The sequence below is a fragment of the Brachypodium distachyon genome, chromosome 3 (genome assembly GCF_000005505.3).
Source record: "Brachypodium distachyon strain Bd21 chromosome 3, Brachypodium_distachyon_v3.0, whole genome shotgun sequence".
In the NCBI taxonomy this organism is placed as follows: domain Eukaryota; kingdom Viridiplantae; phylum Streptophyta; class Magnoliopsida; order Poales; family Poaceae; genus Brachypodium; species Brachypodium distachyon.
Genome location: NC_016133.3, coordinates 1,090,777 through 1,107,239, shown reverse-complemented (window position 1 = coordinate 1,107,239; position 16,463 = coordinate 1,090,777). Strand labels below are relative to the sequence as shown.

Below are 16,463 nucleotides of genomic sequence, written 5' to 3'. Positions count from 1 at the left end.
TTAACTGCAAGTAAAAAAAAATGGTACTTTTCGTTATAAAACTATTTTGTGACCAATCTTGGAGTTTAGAAAGTTTGACCACTCAAGCAAATGTTTTGAGACTGAACGAAAATGTCAATAGTCTCTTGTATGCAAGCAAAACTCATATTGACTAATGATTAGACAGCGAAATATTACACTCATTCATTCAGTTAATATTCCATATATTACATTCAATTAATATTCCATCGTGTCAAAAATCCAACTTTTAATGGGGCGTGTTTGAGCACCAACCTTCGAAAGGTGCAAATAACATTCTGATCCTACCTATTCAACAAAGAACATATATTGACAGCTTTACAACTTACAATTAAGACTCGCTGAAGCATAAACAAACCATTTGACATCCAGCTAACACCTAAACAGAGGCTGCAAAACACCATTCTGATTCTATCGGCCTCACCATCTCCATCATCGGATCTCCAAGTGGCAAAGCGCAAAAGTTTGTCCCGGATTTGATCTTTGTCGCGATGTTTCATATGCTTTGTTCACCTGCGGCAACAAATGGTGAACACTATTGCCAACTGATGCCGAGCTGAATAGCCAGCTTCAATCAATTCTTCTGTGGATTCAAAAGTTACCTGATTCCCTGTTTCTGTTCTTTGATATCCTCGAGCAGAACATGAACATCAACAAAAATGTTGATAGCATAAATAGCCTAAAGTAGGTTCTTAGCTCCTGCATTCCGAGGTCAAGTCCTTCAAGTTTCCTATGTTCATTGCTGCTCTTCCGTTCTACATTTCTCTCCACAATCTCTCCTCCCATGGGGACCCAGTTATCCAGCGTTCCTTGGGACACTACTTGACCGTCTGGCAGGTTTCGCAATCCTTCCTCGAAAAGTATGAGAAAAGCCATGCACCACTTGTTAATGACTCTCTGGAAAGGAAAATTGTGGTGATCAGACAGATATGGACACAAAAACTATTTAGTTAACTAGACATCTAGATGCTAGATCTGCGTACATCAAATGTTGTCTTATCGACAGGGTTGAACATTTTGAAGCAATCGTCAGTAGATGCTTTCTCATCTCCATATATCTGAACACCAACACAGTGAATTGAGTCCTGCTATGTCAACCCAGGTTCACAATAATCGGAATAGAGACAACATGTTAACTTACCTCAAATGTGAAAGGCATTGGCACCTTCGCAATGTCATACAGATAATCAGTTGTAGTCCCATGTGCAAGGTACCTAGTAAGTGATGGTATAAAAAAGTATAAGTACATTCTGGTGGTTTAGGGTTTTATTAGGGAGCTTCTGTACCTGGTTTAAGTTTGAATTAAATATGGAAGCTCACACAAAAGTACCCTCAGTGCAAAAAAGGCTTAGCATAGATACTTTTGGATTCAGAGAACTTGAACAACTTGTTGGATGTTACATACCCGACAGCTCCACCACCTGATCCAACTAGGCAGCCATCTTGGAAATGACGATGATTCAAATTCTCCAAAACTGACCTCATTAACTGAGAAGATACTCCATCTGGTGTAGTATTCTTGTGGTCATATGGCATAAACAAGGCCTGTAGTTGAACAGCAGAATGGGAGAATTATAAAAACAGCAGTTAGTGGCATCGATTAAGACTTACTTCACTAGGGTTCTATACCACTATGGCGAATAACCCATGAGATTGATACTAAAGCCGAGTTAGATATTTGGTCCCTCCCTCCCCTTCACGAACTATATCCAGCTTGCTATTATACAACAAAGTATGGTATAGCAGCAGAAGAACAATAGCTGCATTACCTCCATTCCAGAATGCACATTCACCCAGATATGTGGTTTAAATGACTTGGATAGTTCTCGCATGATCTGAGCCTCAGGTTCGCTGAAAGGAGCAGTACCAGGATCCTCCTCAAATGGGTTATAGTCCTATAATACAAGAAAAATGTATACATATAGCACATAAGCATGATGTTGTGCACATAAGGAAACTATGAGTAACCAACCAAACAACTAACAAAGAACATACATCGTAGAAAGATAATGAACCATGCTATATAAAGGTGCACTTGCTCAAAGTGAACACAAGTTTGGCAAAATTCTGATTACTCAATGTAACAATAAGAAAGAATATACGTAGTGAAAAACCACACCTACCCTATATGTAAGTATCCACTCCAGGTCTGCAAAGATCTGAAGTTACTGTTCCTGGATGCCAATCAACCTATCTCTTCTAGGGCAATGCTATATTATGTTTGCTATATAATATGCCACACACAAGTTCACTTAATTAATTCCACAAATTCATAAAAAAAATCCATCAAAAATGAAAAAAATACCATAAACTATGGACATTACCATAGAAGACTACAACCATTCAAGATTACATCTGAAGTGTATTTTAATGGAATCAACATATAGCTGAACCCCAAAGGAGTCAAGTTTTCCCAGTTCACAACAATAAACCACTGACACTGAGACACAAACCTTTTCCTTCTTTCCCCAATCAACACTCCAATTTCTGTTAAGATCAACTCCTCTTCCTGCATAAGAAAGATAAAGATATCAAACAGTTGGCACAGAAAGTGCTTCATGGGATGATTTTTAAGAAAAAAGATTGATCACCATTTCTCCTATCACAGAGCTCCCCTGCTTCAACACGTTTGCGGCCGTTAAAATTTTCCATAGGCACCACCTAAAACATTAAGTGCAACTTTAAACCATAATACCTCAGTTTTGAAGAGAAGACAGAAGAGTATGACTTGTTACCAAACTTCCATAAATTTCTTATTAACTCTGTATGCCGAGACTGAAGATATAAAATAAGCTGCAGAAGGACTTACTTTGATCACGAGGTTCTCCAGAATTTTCTCAAAGGATGATAGATCCACACCGGCAATTTTGCGCTTTTCCGTCAAAATGTAGAGCAGATGCAGTGCAACTTCAGAGGTAATAAGTTCTCTTCCATGCTGCCCAAAGCTCTGGAAGACAATGAACCTTTCTGTCAAAACCGCAAGACATCAATAATTTAATTTACAAACAACATGCCAAAAATTACTGAAAATAAATACTTGTGTTATTTTATTTTATGTTGCAAGCCCACTACTCCATTGAAGTGAGGGAGTTCAGAAACGAGATGGATGAAGCAAGGGTGCGTGATCTCGTTGCCATGGATGATTCAAGAGGCTAAAGCAAACTGACTGGGGGCAGAATGATGCTTATGATTGTTAAAAATCTGGAGAGATTTCGGATGAAACTAACCAGAAGGATGTTAATCTTGGAGCCATTGTCTACGGTCTCCTTCGCATGATTATAAGTAACGACGACCATCTCTGCAGAATATCCTTTGTTACTTGCTCTTACAGTATCCATCTGCAACAGTTAAATTAAAAGGTGTGTAATGAATTGAATACCACTAGGAAGAGAACCAAGCTGACAAATAATGGCTGAACAAGAAGAGGTAAACCACTCACAGTCAACCTATCTGAATTCCGAGCAACCAAGGCCTTGATTTCATGCAGAATAGAATCACTACAAATAGATAAACAGAACCAGTTACCACAACAGTAAGCACCACCAGCATAAAGAAGAGAGCGCATAAATTGGCAAGTCGATACAGGAGAAAAAACATTACTTTGATTCAAGTGATAAGCAGACAAGCAACGCCACAATGCAGGCTCCCACATTACATCTAGGATTACGAAGCAAATACAAAAATGCTAGTAGACCCGGCGGCATTACGCGCCCTAAAAGAGTACCCATCAGGAAGCATTTCACTCACTCAGATTCATATCATACTAGTGCTGGCGATGATTTGCGCACACAGTCATAGCTTCCATCAAGCTAGCTAACAAAACACGGGATTTCCGGTTGCCGAGCAGGAGCATAGTAGTGTACTGTAGTAGAAAGGGAGGGGGCTATAATATATGCTGTCTCCGCAGACTGTGATAGATACCTCAAAACAAAAAATATTCATCAAAGACCAGACCAATTCCAAATCAACTAGCAGTACGCGCATTGGGAGTGAGAACCACAAGTCCACAACCAATCGCAACGGGCAGCTGATGCACTCAGAAAAATTACTAATTTACGAGACGTTTGATTCAGCGACTACCAATTCAGACCTGGCGGTTGGTGGGTGACGTGGGGTTGTGGCGAAACGGAAGAAGCTCTACCGGAATCCAGGAGGGTAAGGTCGGTCTGCGGCGAGGGGGAGGCGGGGGGCGTACCTGGAGTGGTAGATGTCCCGCGAGATCGGGGTGAGGGAGGCCGGGATCCTGGCGGCGGCGGAGGAGGAGGCGGCGAGGGCCAGGGCCAGCAGGAGCCGGCGCAGGAGCAGGGGAGGCGCTGAGGATGGGGCCATCGCCGCCGCCGGCTTCCCTCGCCGGCGAGGCGATCCGTGGGCGCGCGGGCTGAGACCCCTCCGCTCTCTCCGTCTCCGACCGCGTGGGTTGGAACTTGCAAGTGGGGGATTAGGACTGAGATTATTAGCGGGAGTATGTATATTACCGGCCCCTATTTATTTATGGACTACAGCGTCTCTAGAGATTGGGTTACTATACAAAATTTTGGTTGGGTTGGGTCAATGGCCATTTCGTCATTTGTTTACTGTAATTTGTGAATGATTCTAGTGGAACGAGGAATGGTTAGGTACCGTGGTCCAATGGACAGCAGTTAGGCAGAATCTCATCTACAAGATCTACAGGATGAGGGAGAGAGAACAAAAATGGTTATCCCACAGTCATCCGTTATGTGACACTGCGATGCGCACCGTGATGAAGAGAGCGCGAGGCAGGAAGAAGGAAAGCACGGGAGAACCTTTTGCAATGCGAGGTGTAGTGTTGGGGATGGAAGGGTGGCTGGAGAAGTTCATTGTTGTGCGTCATGTGTAGAGGGACGAACCGATAATGAAGGGGGAAGGAAAGATAAAGTCGACATCATAGCACCACCGCCGACCTTACGTCGAGGAAGATGGTGAAGTAGGCGGAGAATCTGAGAATAGTGTCGGCGAGCAAGTGGCCTCGGAAAATAACTAGCATTACTGATAGATTTAACATGTCCAGTGAATCACACCATTCTCTTTTCTAAACTTTTGTAACTAAGAAATCTATTTATCCACGCACGCGTGTTATTGCATCCAATCACTTGTTAGACACAGAGAGGCAGAGGTGGAGACAAGCCCCAGGCCAGGGGCGATCGTCTCTTGTACGGGCGGAGACACTCGGTGCTAGGATTTTTCTTTTCTCTTGATAAAATTTTGACAGTTGTTTCAGTGATTCGATTTGAAGCTATGTCTTTGTGCTTAATAGATTGTCCATCCATATCCCCGAAGATGATGCGTTCGAAGCGATCGAAACGAAGGAAGGAAGACGAATTCAGTGATTACGTTAACCATCGTTCATTAATTCGTTCAGAATTTCAGAGCTTGCTGGCCGGAGGCCTTGGGAGGCTACCCAAAGCCCGGGCCATCTCCCTGAGCTCAAACTTCTTCACCTTCCCCGTGGCCGTCCTCGGCAGCTCCTCCAAAAACACCACCGTCCTCGGCGCCATGAACGCCGGCAACCTCCTCCGACAAAACTCCACCACCTCCCCTTCCCCCACCTTCTCCCCCATCCCTTCCTTCACCACCACGAACGCGCACGGCGTCTCCCCCCAAAACTCATCCGCCCTTCCCACCACCGCCGCCTCCGCCACCGCCGGGTGCGCGAACAGCGCCGCCTCCACCTCCACCGTGCTCACGTTCTCCCCGCCGGAGATCACGATGTCCTTCTTCCTGTCCTTGATCTTCACGTACCCGTCCCCCGGGGTACGCACCGCCAGGTCCCCGGATCTTAACCACCCGCCGGCGAAGGATTCGGCCGTGGCGGCGGGGTCCTTGTAGTAGCCGCTCATCACCGTGTTTCCCCGGAACATCACCTCCCCCATCGTCTCCCCGTCCGGCGGCACGCTGCGCATTGTGGATGGGTCTTTGATGTCGGATTCGAGGCCGATGTGGTGCAGCCCTTGCCGGGATTTGATGGCGGCTCGCTCCGCCGCCGGGAGGGAATTCCATTCGGGCTTCCATGTGCACACGGTGGCCGGGCCGTATGTCTCTGTCAGCCCGTAGGAGTGGATCACGAGGAAGCCGAGCGATTCCATCCGGTGGAGCACCGCCGGCGCCGGTGGTGCGCCGCCCGTCATCACGACCACCTTCTTCTTCTTCTTCCTCGGCTCCGGCGGGGTGTTCTTCTGCTTCTGATTCTGAATCTGGTTCGTCTTCTTCGGCTCCGGCGGGGCGGAGACATCGGCGGAGTTGGCAATCATGGAGAGGACGGTGGGGGCGCCGCCGAGGTGGGTGACCCCGTGGCGCGCGACGGCGGCGAGGACGGCGGCGCCGGTGACCCTGCGGAGGCAGACGTTGGCGCCGCCCTGCGCGGCCACGCCCCAGGCGAGGCACCAGCCGTTGCAGTGGAACATGGGCACCGTCCACAGGTACACCGGCATGGCCGCCATGTCGTTGAGCAGCACGGCGGCGATGCTGTTGAGGTAGGCGCCCCGGTGGCTGTAGATGACCCCCTTGGGCCGCGACGTCGTCCCCGACGTGTAGTTCAGCGCGATCGGCCAGTTCTCGTCCTCCGGCCACCGGATCGTGAAGTCCTCCGCCGGCGACCCTCCCGCCATTAAAGCCTCGTACTCGTGCTCGATTAGGGCCGAGGAGGAAGAAGGAGGAGGGTTCGTGTTGTTGTCGTCGAGGAGCTCGGTGATGAGGACGGCGATGGGGGGGTTGGCGCCGGCGGAGGAGACGAGGCGGAGGGCTTCCGCGGCGACGGGGAGCAGCGCGGCGTCGACGAAGAGCAGCTTGGCCTCGGAGTGGCGGAGGAGGACGGAGGCCATGGCGGCGTCGAGGCGGGAGTTGAGCGCGCAGATGACGGCGCCGGCCATCGGGACCGCGAAGTGCAGCTCGTACATCGCCGGGATGTTCTGCGCCAGCACCGCCACCTGCAACAAAAACAAACAGGGGAAATTTAAGCAGCAGCAGCCGAGATCGAGACCAGCGAAGAATTGGAAGATCCCCCGGAAGAAGACGATCCGATCTAAGAATTCTTGTTACCACGTGGTGGCGCTGGACGCCGAGGCCGGCAATGGCGGCGGCGAGGCGGAGGCAGCGGGCGCGGGTCTCCCGCCATGTCCGCGTCGGCGCGGCGCCGCCGGCGTCGGCGGAGACGATGGCGGGGCGGTCAGGGTAGACGAGCGCGGACCGTATGAGGAAGGAGATTGGCGTGAGCGGCGCGTGGTTGGCGGCGCACAGCACGGCGCCCTCCATATTCGTCGGCGGCCAGGCCAAGGGGAGTAATGAGCACGGAGAGCTTGTGCGAGTCTTTTCCTTCTCCTTTCCGGGAACAATAACAATAGCAACAAAAGCAGTGCTCCTGCTGTTAATAATGCTGATGCGGCGCATAATAAATTGCGTGCGGCACCGAAATAATGATGATGATGCGCCGTTGACAGTGAAGCCGACAAGAAAAGAAACGCTCAGTCACTCATCACGTCGTCTCTTTCGTGTCGATCCTCTTCTTCTTGATATACCATCATATCCGAATCACGATGAAAATGGAAGAAAGCCGCTCAACTTATAATTCAGTACTCACTCGCTCCGTATCAAATTTGTCTAAAAATGAATGTATCTATACCTAAAAAATGTTTAGATACACGTAAGACAAGAAATCTTATGACAAGAATTCTTATGCAAAGGGAAGGAGTACTACGCGAAAAAAATGGAGAAATGAAGTAAATGGCTATTTCTTTATTATTAGAAAAAAGGAATAGGTCTTTTCGAAGAGCCGCCGCTTTACCAAACGCAAAAAGTCCTTGTGCAGGAAAGCAAACAAGTGACGACACTGCATCTCAACTGCAAACGGTGTCGTGTCGATGGCCTGTGGATACATATATACAGACAGAGCGGCAGCTTAAATATGACGGATCACAGCTGCAACTCTCCCAGCCAACAAAAATAGTGGCGGCTACGTGATGCTCTTCTCCTGCACTCTTTCCACATGTTTCTGAATCGCTGTTTGCTCAAAGCAGCTCAGTTTCTGAATCGCTGTTGTCCAGCACTTGGCGACAGTAACTGAAGAAGAAAAGAAGATGTCAAGTTTCCCCAGGCTTGCCTGCTGCTCTGAATCCAACAGACTACATTGAACGAACACACGGATATACTTCTCTGAGCAAAGCTCGATTCCAAGTTCAAATGAGACCCATGGCGCTTGATCCATGCATGAATTGTTCTCTATACCTAGAACAGAACACACACATAATACATACACGTTAAACCAACAACCACCAGCGCCGTATATACGCCGAGCGCTCGGGTGAAGCTTTACTGCAATCGTGAGACAACAAATTCGAATGAAACTAGCGTCTTGGGAACCTGGGCATTCTGTTTCTGGTGACAGACACGAGATATCTCATATCTCTTCTCCGAAAGTAACTGGACACCTGCGTGATCATGATGAAGCCGGTTTCAGGTCCATCTCGACCTGATGGATCGTCCACTGCATGCCCTCCAGTTTCTGTGGTTCCGAACAGGTTAGCAAAGATTCATCAAGCATATGACGTATGGTTGTGAACGGCGAGTGAGCATTACCTTTACAATCTCATGGTACTGCCTCGCAATTACATCAAAGTGCGGGTCTACACCTTGATACTCACGGAGTCGTGAGACCTGACATGGAGATCAAACATAACAAACCTAACTGTTAAATGATTGGAAGTGAATACTAAATCTTCTTCTCGGATAAGTGGATACCACGGGATAGCATTCTTTATGTCTCTAGAGTAGTAGAGTAGCAGTTAAAAGTGATGACTATAGAATTGCATGCCCTCTAGGCCTTTGACATATGTGGCCCTTAGGTAAGGCAGTAAGATGAACTGCACTTGTCAGATTTACCTGAAACTCATCAACTAATCGTCCGGTACTACCATTCAATTTTCACAGGATGGACTAAGTTCAATCTTAATTGATTACTCGCACCTCGGATGTATATTTTTCACTCAAAAGCAGCTGCTAATACTGCCTCCTGTGGCTCCCTACTCTCTGTCAGCTTCCATCAAAATTTATAGAAGGTGTGTGAACAGTGGACAACCATGCTCCATGATCAAGATTTCACCCACATGACTAAACGAGTTACTAATATACCAGAAGGTGTGCAAGACTTGCTGGATTTTAACTGGCTGTTATATCAGTGCCAATGGTCACCCTTTACAACTTTTGTAAGAAGCTATGATCTAACCATCCATAGTAATCAAAAACAAGAATATGGGATTAAAATGAAGGATTTCATTGATGAGTGATGTTTGCTACCACAGACCAAGCATTTGAAAGACAACACAGAGCAAAGGAAGATGTTGTATCATACCGCTTCATTATAGGAATTGGATGCTTCTTTTGTTGCCTCCACAAGATACTTTCTGCAATAAACAGTAAATACCATAAGGTGGTTGCTAACTGCAAAGAAAAACATTCATTTTTCATGTTGGAAAAATTAAGTGCTGCTTCCCTCAGTGACCAGAGCAATTAAGTTGGATTTACCTGATCCTGTGCAGAGCAGGTACTGTTTCCTTAGTGTAGGTGTCACGCAAGAGATGGTGCTCCAGATAGCTAGGACAAAAGGAAAGAAAGATACAGTTCAGTCAATCTTCTGGTCATATTAGTGATTATAGAAAAACAGTACTCCCTCCTTTTTTTAATATAGGGCGTGTATTATTCTGCACGAATATTAACGCCAAGCCAGCCGGTAGCAGCGCTAGTTCTCCCCCATGCAACTGCCGAGTATTTTGACCCTCAATGGAGAAGCTGGCTGCCTAACTGCCTTCGCGCGCCCAGCTACATTTGAACCAAGTTCTGCCTCCCTGTACTCAATCCCCACGTACTCTGCACATCCTCCTCCCTCGATGCTTCCAATTCCCTATCTCTCTCCTCGATCTGAACATCCCGATCATCAACTGGGACAAAATTGATGAGGAGTATGACGCTCAAGCTTTCGACCTCAACGCCGACCTCGTGTTTGTCCTTGACGACGATGAAGGTACGCACAGACGACATTGGCATGGCTGCCACCGAGTCCGTCGCCTTAATTAAGCCGAGCGCTATGGCCGCAGCAGCGCATGCTGCCCCGCCGCGCCGCACACACACTGCCCTGCATGCAGCCGCCTGACTTTTCTTCGCGGGAGCAGTTAGAGCAAATCGCTCCGCACGCTGAGCAAATCGCGTCGCGTCCACGCGCAGGCGGGTGGGCGGGCCGGCGCGCCTTACATTACGAAAAGAGTTAGAAAAAAACACACGCCCTATATTAAAAAACGGAGGGAGTACGTGCAAGGCAGAAAGCTTCAGAGCTCAAAATGATCATTCTAACAAGAGCTTATATAATTCTATTCAGTTATGCACAAGACAGAGCAGAATAATATTTGCTTATTGAGTACTGAAAGTTACAATCAAAGATACATGCACAGAGAATCATTCTAACAAGAGCTTATATAATTCTATTCAGTTATGCACAAGACAGAACAGAATAATATTTGCTTATTGAGTACTGAAAGTTACAATCAAAGATACATGCACAGAGAAGCCTAGTGTCAACCTTAGTTTAGCATTCATCGTACGACATCTCTTAATAAGCCAGGTCTTCTTCACATCATCCTGTTAGCCATACAAGAGAAATCGAAAACAAATCAACAAATAATACTAAACCCATGAAGAAGTGAAACAGTAAAAGGAATATGAAAACTTACATATTGGTGTTGGTGTTCCAACTTCTTATCTTTAACAAACTGTATAAGTACAGCAAGAATTTGCTCCAGAACCTTCAAAATTTGAACAGCCGTAAGTATTTAGACAGATTTCAGTGAACGGATTTTGAATAAAATAAAGTGGACAAGTTAAGTTTAAATAAATTTGTCAGCGTCTAGAGGCGCGCACATTATAGTGTTCAGCAAATTTCCTGTCCATCGAAGCAAGATCCTCCAACAGAAGAGATTCTTCCTTTTCTATCTCTTCGATAATTAATTTCACCCTGCAAAGGAGAAAAGGAAGGTATGAAAAGTGCCTCTTACGAAATCCCAGTTAATCTATAATTCTAAATCCCTGCAAAAAAATCTATAATTCTAAACAAGACAAGGTGGACAACTGAACATTGCCGCCACACAAGGGATTATATCGGTACTAAACTATTATAAATAAGCTCTGAAAATTGTTGCAAAATGTTTGGAAGCAATGAGTATATTTTCTTCAGAGACTACACTTGGTCCAAGAAAATCTGGGCACATAAAGCCTTGCTGCATTTGCTAAACCCTAAGTGTAAAATAACAACTCCAAGACAGACTAAGATGCGAAAACAAGATCACCTTTCTGGCAGCCTGGCACTTGAAATCTGATTGATGGATGATGAATCTGCAGCATATTTCAAATGTTATAATAAGATGAGAGTGAAAAGTTTATATATCACAAAAATGGTCTCTACTCATCAACAGGATTCAGTATTTCAGTAACTGACCCCTTTCATCCATTGCAAAAAGATCAGCTAAAGCGTCACATTTGGCTTCTAACCGTGCCTCAATCTCTCTGGCCACTGTTCTCTGATAATCAACCATGTCCTGCAATGTCGGATCAACGGTAGATACTTTCAAAGTTCAAACTAGCGAGGTTTCCTAAGAAGATCAAGTGATTTTTACTTTTTTCACACTAATTAAAAGGTAACATCGCTAAACAAGTAAACAATTCCACCTTTCCACTAGGAAAATGCAAAATATACACAACAGTTAAAACCACTTGGTGCTAGTTCAGGAAACAACTATAGTAGCAAAGGCTCGAAGCATTTTACATACCACAGTCATGGCCGGCTGCTGTTGCTGCACCTGATAGAGATAATCAGATGTAATTCCAAGAAACCGATCGGGAACGCCACCAGCTCCAGGATCAACGAGCTCCGAACCAGCAGCAGCAGTCAACGCGCTACCGGTGCTGCTGTAATTATTGTAGCTAGTTGAGATTGAGGTTGAGCTGTGTGTGGCGCTTGTCACGGTGCTGTCGAACGATGTCCTTGACAATGTGCTCAGCTTCTCTATCTCCTCCTCATGCACCTCCCCGTCCTGCGAGAGCAGCGGGAGCCTCAACCTCTGTGCCGCCTCCGCAACCGCCAAATGGTGTTCCAGAGACTCGTACACCTGAACCAATTCCCAACAACAAAGTAAGCTCGGTCAACCACCAGGTTCCATTATTTGTCTGCTAATAATTTCCTGAACTACCGCCTGAATTGATAGATTGAATTAGCAGTAAAACATTTCCTACTTCCTTAACCAGTTGAGTTCACAATTTCTATCCCTGTCTGCAGCACGAATCGCGGGGACATTTCTGAGCAGCGCGAGGAGTAATGGAACAGACCTGCGGGGAGCAATTGAGCTTCTTGCCGGCGCCGGCGCTGCCGGCGGCGGTCGCGTGCTGGTACTCCTCCACCATGGCCATCGCCTCCGCGTACACCGCCTACAGGATCGCAGTACCAGATCTGATCAGAACCCGGTTCGAAAACCCTTGAAACTCTAGATCCGACGAGCCAGCAGGGGGCGAGAACTCACCAGGGCCTCGAGGTACCGCGCGCGCTCCGCCGCGACCTCCTCTCGCGCCTAGAGGGCCAGGAAACAGGGAGCTGCGGTGAGAGAGAGGTGTGGGGAAAGGATGGCGGGTGGGCGGGGTGAGGCGCGTACCTGGAGGAGGTCGGAGTGTGCGGAGGTGGAGAGGAGGGAGGCGTCGGGTGCGAGGTGGTGGCGCTGCAGCTGCTCCACGAGGTGCGCCACCTCCGGCGGCGGCGGCGGGAGCGACGCCGCGGCGGCGGCCTTGGACATCTTGCCGGCGGCGGGGCGGAGGCTTCGGTGCGCTGAGTTGGTTGGCGTTTGAATTTTTTTTCTTTTCTTTTTAGTGAAGAAGGGATTTTGAATTGTTCGGGTGCTTGGCTCGTGAAGGCTGAAGCCCAGCAAGGAGTGCCACCAGCCGTTGGATCGGAAAAATAAAGCCCAAGAAGGCCCCAGCCGTTGGATCGTGAAATGGACTTCTGTTTAGCTTACCACTAATACATAAAAACATTAAATAAAAAATATTGAAGTGCTTCAAAGCATCATAAAATTAAAAGTTCAGACAAAGAAACACATGCAAGAAACAATAAACTTTAATCTATAGCTATCTAAAAAATACGGACCGTTTTTTTCCACCACGCGATTTTGTCGCCTATCAAACTTCGCTCGCCTCGCCCAACGCCCGTCTCACCGATCCCTGGCCCGACACCCCTGTCTCACCGCCGAGCAAGCCGAAACCATACACATACACAGTAGGTCCAGCAGGCTGAACTCATCGGCACACCGAGCAGGCCTAACTCGTACACACTCGTAGCCCTTTCCTCGATCTGCTATTCCTTCGCCCGAAGCGTTTCTTCTCCTCGACTGCCACGGGAGAGCCAAGCGATGCCTAGGCTTTGCCTACGCCGCTGTCGGCCAGAGCTGCGGTGACGCCTGGAGCTCCTTCGTTTCCCTGTGTACAGCAACTGGCGTCCACCCGAAGCACGCGCCGCATCCAGCCATCCGGGACGTGCGACTGGGCTGCGCCGGCAGCCTCCTTAATCTCGCCGCCGGCCGGATCTTTGGTGACGGCGTCTTAGGGCGAGATTTCCGCCTGCAGTCGCCGTCCTCCCCGAGCACCCGCCGCATCCGGGATGAGCGCCGCCGACGCCTTGTGGGGGCAGATCAAGGCAGTTGATTAGGCATTCAGGCCTCCGGTGAGCACATGCCAATGTAAGTAGAGTAGACTTGTAGGTTTGAAGAATACGATATCTAGAATATTTATGGTCCAGTCTCACGAGGCTCTTCTTCTGATGTTGTAGTTGTGTGGGTGTGGGGACTAATTGTGGATTATTCGCAAAAAAATATTTCTTGAGTTGACAATTTCTGTGGCACCGTCACATGGAGCTCATTGTAATATTAAGGATTGGGCTACTAATCGAATAAAATAATTGTATTTGACTTTCTGTTACCAATCACTTCTTTTCATTGGGAGGATTGTGAGGATTAGCAAACAATGATTCTAAAATGTTGGAAGATATTTTGTTTTCTTTTTTAAATTTAGTATCATGAGCTTGTTTTGTTCGTGAAAAGAAGTAGATTTGTTTTTCAAATTTGTATCACTGGCCGGGATCCAAGTCCGAGTTGATAGGCCTCATGGAAGACCCTTCGATCGCCTCGTCTCAGGACCCATGGCACACAATCTGTGAAGCTATGAGGGCTCGAAAGAAAGAACTCAATGACGAATGCTATGTGATTTTCAGAAGGTATCGTCGTCTTTTGATAGAGTAGAGTATAGAGAAAAAATCAAAACCTTTTTAAAAATGATGTTTGTTGATTGTCAAAGAAAAACAAAATGAGAAAAAATTTATGCATGTCTTCGAGTGTATCATTTTATTTTGTTATCCCGTTGCAATGCACGGGCATTTCGGCTAGTTAAATTAAAAGTTCAGTTTCCACAAACCTTGTTGCGGCAAATGTCGTCAAAGGTTGTTTAGTTCTTGAAAGAGACGGCTTTGACAATGCAATCTTAGTTAGGATTCTTATTACGCGGATCATAAGATACATCTCCTAAGGCCGATGAGTTATTCGAGCTCTCGGAGCTCCACGACTGCGCAGCTGCGGTTTTGCTCGATCTGGGCGAATTTTTTGGCGAGGTAGTTTGGTCGTTTGTACCAGTTGTGCGTGTTTTCTTGTCGCTGCTTGTGGGGCGGCGTCAGGTGTACGTGCGCTGGCGGGTAGGGGAGTGGTTTCCTTTCATGCGTTGTCATGGTGCTTTCTAAAGCGAGGTTGCGTGGATCGTGCGTTGTCTACGGGCGCAGAGTTTTCTGGAGTACTCTGGAGTTAGTTCGCTGGCAGTTGTGGGCTTGTGGGTGTTTGTTCTGGCGTCTTCTTCTTGGTGTATATATAGACTTGGTGGATGTTGTTTTTGATTCGTCGGCTCTCCCTCGGTGTTGATCTGGTCCGTTTCCTTTCTTCTCGCCGACGTCTGGCTTTTCCGTGTGGTTGTTTGTTGGTGTGTCGTTGGTAGGTTGATTGGAGCTTTCGATCTGTTTTTTTCTCTTTCGTTGACGTGGTGCGGCCGTTGAGATCGATTGGGTGTTGCGGCAGGTGTGGGCTTGGCGGCTCGTGCGGAGTAGCGGTGGCGGTGGCTCTATAGGAGGGCGACGGCTGTAGCTCGCGTGGCGGCGGCGGGGACTCGAGTGGAGGCAGGCGGTGGAGCCTGATTTCGCGTTTGTGTGGGAGGCGGCGGTGGATTTGCTTTCAGGATGCCATTGGGCATCTCTTCCCCGATCTCATAGGGCGACCGAGCGGCGGCCCACCGTCGAGGCGCCAACGAGGCACGGTCGCGGGAGGCGGCCACGAAGGTTCGCGGCCCTTCTTCTCCTCCTGGCCGCGGCGATGCTCTCCGTCGATGCGTTCCCGGCCGCTGAACCCGTTCTGCCCCTGCCCGTGGGACAGCAGCATCAAGTTCTCCGCGTGCGCCGCCGTGCTCGGCCTCTTGGGCGCCCAAGCCGGCTCGCAGTTGATAGGGAGCGACTGCTGCGTGCATGTGTCCGGGCTTGCCGAGGCGGAAGTGGCCACGTGAGTCTGCATCGCCACAAAGGAGAGTGTTCTCGGCGCCAGAACCTGCAGCAAGGAGCTCCCCAACGGGTTCAAGTGTGCGTGCTCTCCTCCACTGCCTCTGGTATTACTAGATCTCTGGTGTCTTTGGTATCAGCTTGTTCAATACTACTCCGTATTTTGTTGACGATGAGGGATTGCTGTTTGGTTGCCTACGATATTACTCGATCTCTGATGTCTCGAGTTGTTTTGGAGATTGGTTGTTGTTTGTTATTAGCTCTTTCCTGATTTTTCCCAAGCACTCAGTGGGTGGGTAATTATGGGGAGGGCAAGCTTGGGGAATTTATTTCATGAATACAGTGAGGGCAACAGATGTGTTAAGCAAAACCCTCCCCAACTGCATCCTGAATTTTATTATTATTCTTAATCTTAGGGGAACTTTGTTGTTGTTCTTTCAGGATTTTTGCCCCCCACGGCCCCTGCTCTGCTCCTCATCTTTTCTGGTCGACGATATAATGATGATATGCGCTGTAGTCTAGCACTATTATAATATACAAAAAATACTATTACCAATGCTCATGATATTTTTCTAATAAGGATGTAAAATCTGATGGGTTAGTTTCAGTGTTTAAATCTTTTTTCCTAGAGATGGATCTTTGGTGCCGGGTGCCGGCAATGTTTCAGGATGAGTTTAATCTGTGTAACACGCCTTGTGTCCTTATTAAATCAGTTTTGACCGTGGCATCCTTTTCAGCTTTTCTCTAAACTTGGTACGTTGGAGTTTCTTAATTAATTATTAATCCATTTCATTCCTTTTAATTGCAAGATGACGAGAGT

General features: G+C 47.5%; 3 protein-coding genes across 4 annotated transcripts; all 3 read right to left on the bottom strand.

The window, feature by feature from the left end:
- Positions 1–158: 158 nt before the first annotated feature.
- LOC100823894 (metallocarboxypeptidase A-like protein MCYG_01475) lies at positions 159–4,468 on the bottom strand. The gene is made up of 12 exons (XM_003573375.4): positions 4,214–4,468; positions 3,458–3,515; positions 3,246–3,356; positions 2,828–2,965; positions 2,610–2,679; positions 2,472–2,527; positions 1,788–1,913; positions 1,424–1,563; positions 1,160–1,232; positions 1,002–1,076; positions 621–915; positions 159–531 (listed from the first exon to the last, which is right to left on the bottom strand). Exons 1-12 carry the CDS (start codon positions 4,345–4,347, stop codon positions 515–517), a joined length of 1,293 nt encoding a protein of 430 aa, XP_003573423.1. The 5' UTR covers positions 4,348–4,468; the 3' UTR covers positions 159–514.
- A 537-nt stretch (positions 4,469–5,005) lies between these two features.
- LOC100822768 (probable acyl-activating enzyme 1, peroxisomal) lies at positions 5,006–7,549 on the bottom strand. Its single transcript, XM_010235413.3, has 2 exons — positions 7,075–7,549; positions 5,006–6,962 (listed from the first exon to the last, which is right to left on the bottom strand). Exons 1-2 carry the CDS (start codon positions 7,420–7,422, stop codon positions 5,403–5,405), a joined length of 1,908 nt encoding a protein of 635 aa, XP_010233715.2. The 5' UTR covers positions 7,423–7,549; the 3' UTR covers positions 5,006–5,402.
- Positions 7,550–7,739: 190 nt separating this feature from the next.
- Positions 7,740–12,925, bottom strand: LOC100821831 (AUGMIN subunit 4). 2 transcript variants are annotated; one of them, XR_002965000.1, is made up of 14 exons: positions 12,720–12,925; positions 12,591–12,638; positions 12,400–12,498; positions 11,844–12,182; positions 11,513–11,612; positions 11,364–11,409; positions 10,939–11,032; positions 10,752–10,823; positions 10,601–10,659; positions 9,553–9,621; positions 9,380–9,431; positions 8,608–8,685; positions 8,392–8,533; positions 7,740–8,256 (listed from the first exon to the last, which is right to left on the bottom strand). XR_002965000.1 is itself a non-coding variant. In XM_024461546.1 (13 exons), the coding sequence occupies exons 1-13, from the start codon at positions 12,855–12,857 to the stop codon at positions 8,468–8,470; spliced, it is 1,260 nt and encodes a 419-aa protein (XP_024317314.1). In that variant the 5' UTR covers positions 12,858–12,925; the 3' UTR covers positions 7,748–8,467. The 2 variants fall into 2 exon arrangements, 1 of the variants encoding a protein (XP_024317314.1); XM_024461546.1 differs by having other exon boundaries at positions 7,748–8,533.
- Positions 12,926–16,463: the final 3,538 nt, after the last annotated feature.

What these genes read in the sequence shown, in the direction of transcription:
- LOC100823894 (XM_003573375.4), bottom strand. Translation starts at nt 4,347, where the DNA reads ATGGCCCCATCCTCAGCGCCTCCCCTGCTCCTGCGCCGGCTCCTGCTG. An exon ending in GCTCTGTGATAGGAGAAATG is followed by an intron (nt 2,528 to 2,609) that starts GTGATCAATCTT and finishes TTTCTTATGCAG; the next exon opens with GAAGAGGAGTTGATCTTAAC. An exon ending in ATTGGGGAAAGAAGGAAAAG is followed by an intron (nt 1,914 to 2,471) that starts GTTTGTGTCTCA and finishes CTTGTATTATAG; the next exon opens with GACTATAACCCATTTGAGGA.
- LOC100822768 (XM_010235413.3), bottom strand. Translation starts at nt 7,422, where the DNA reads ATGCGCCGCATCAGCATTATTAACAGCAGGAGCACTGCTTTTGTTGCT. An exon ending in GCGTCCAGCGCCACCACGTG is followed by an intron (nt 6,963 to 7,074) that starts GTAACAAGAATT and finishes TTTTTGTTGCAG; the next exon opens with GTGGCGGTGCTGGCGCAGAA.
- LOC100821831 (XM_024461546.1), bottom strand. Translation starts at nt 12,857, where the DNA reads ATGTCCAAGGCCGCCGCCGCGGCGTCGCTCCCGCCGCCGCCGCCGGAG. An exon ending in TTTTGCAATGGATGAAAGGG is followed by an intron (nt 11,410 to 11,512) that starts GTCAGTTACTGA and finishes AATATGCTGCAG; the next exon opens with ATTCATCATCCATCAATCAG. An exon ending in CCAATTCCTATAATGAAGCG is followed by an intron (nt 8,686 to 9,379) that starts GTATGATACAAC and finishes TCTCCATGTCAG; the next exon opens with GTCTCACGACTCCGTGAGTA.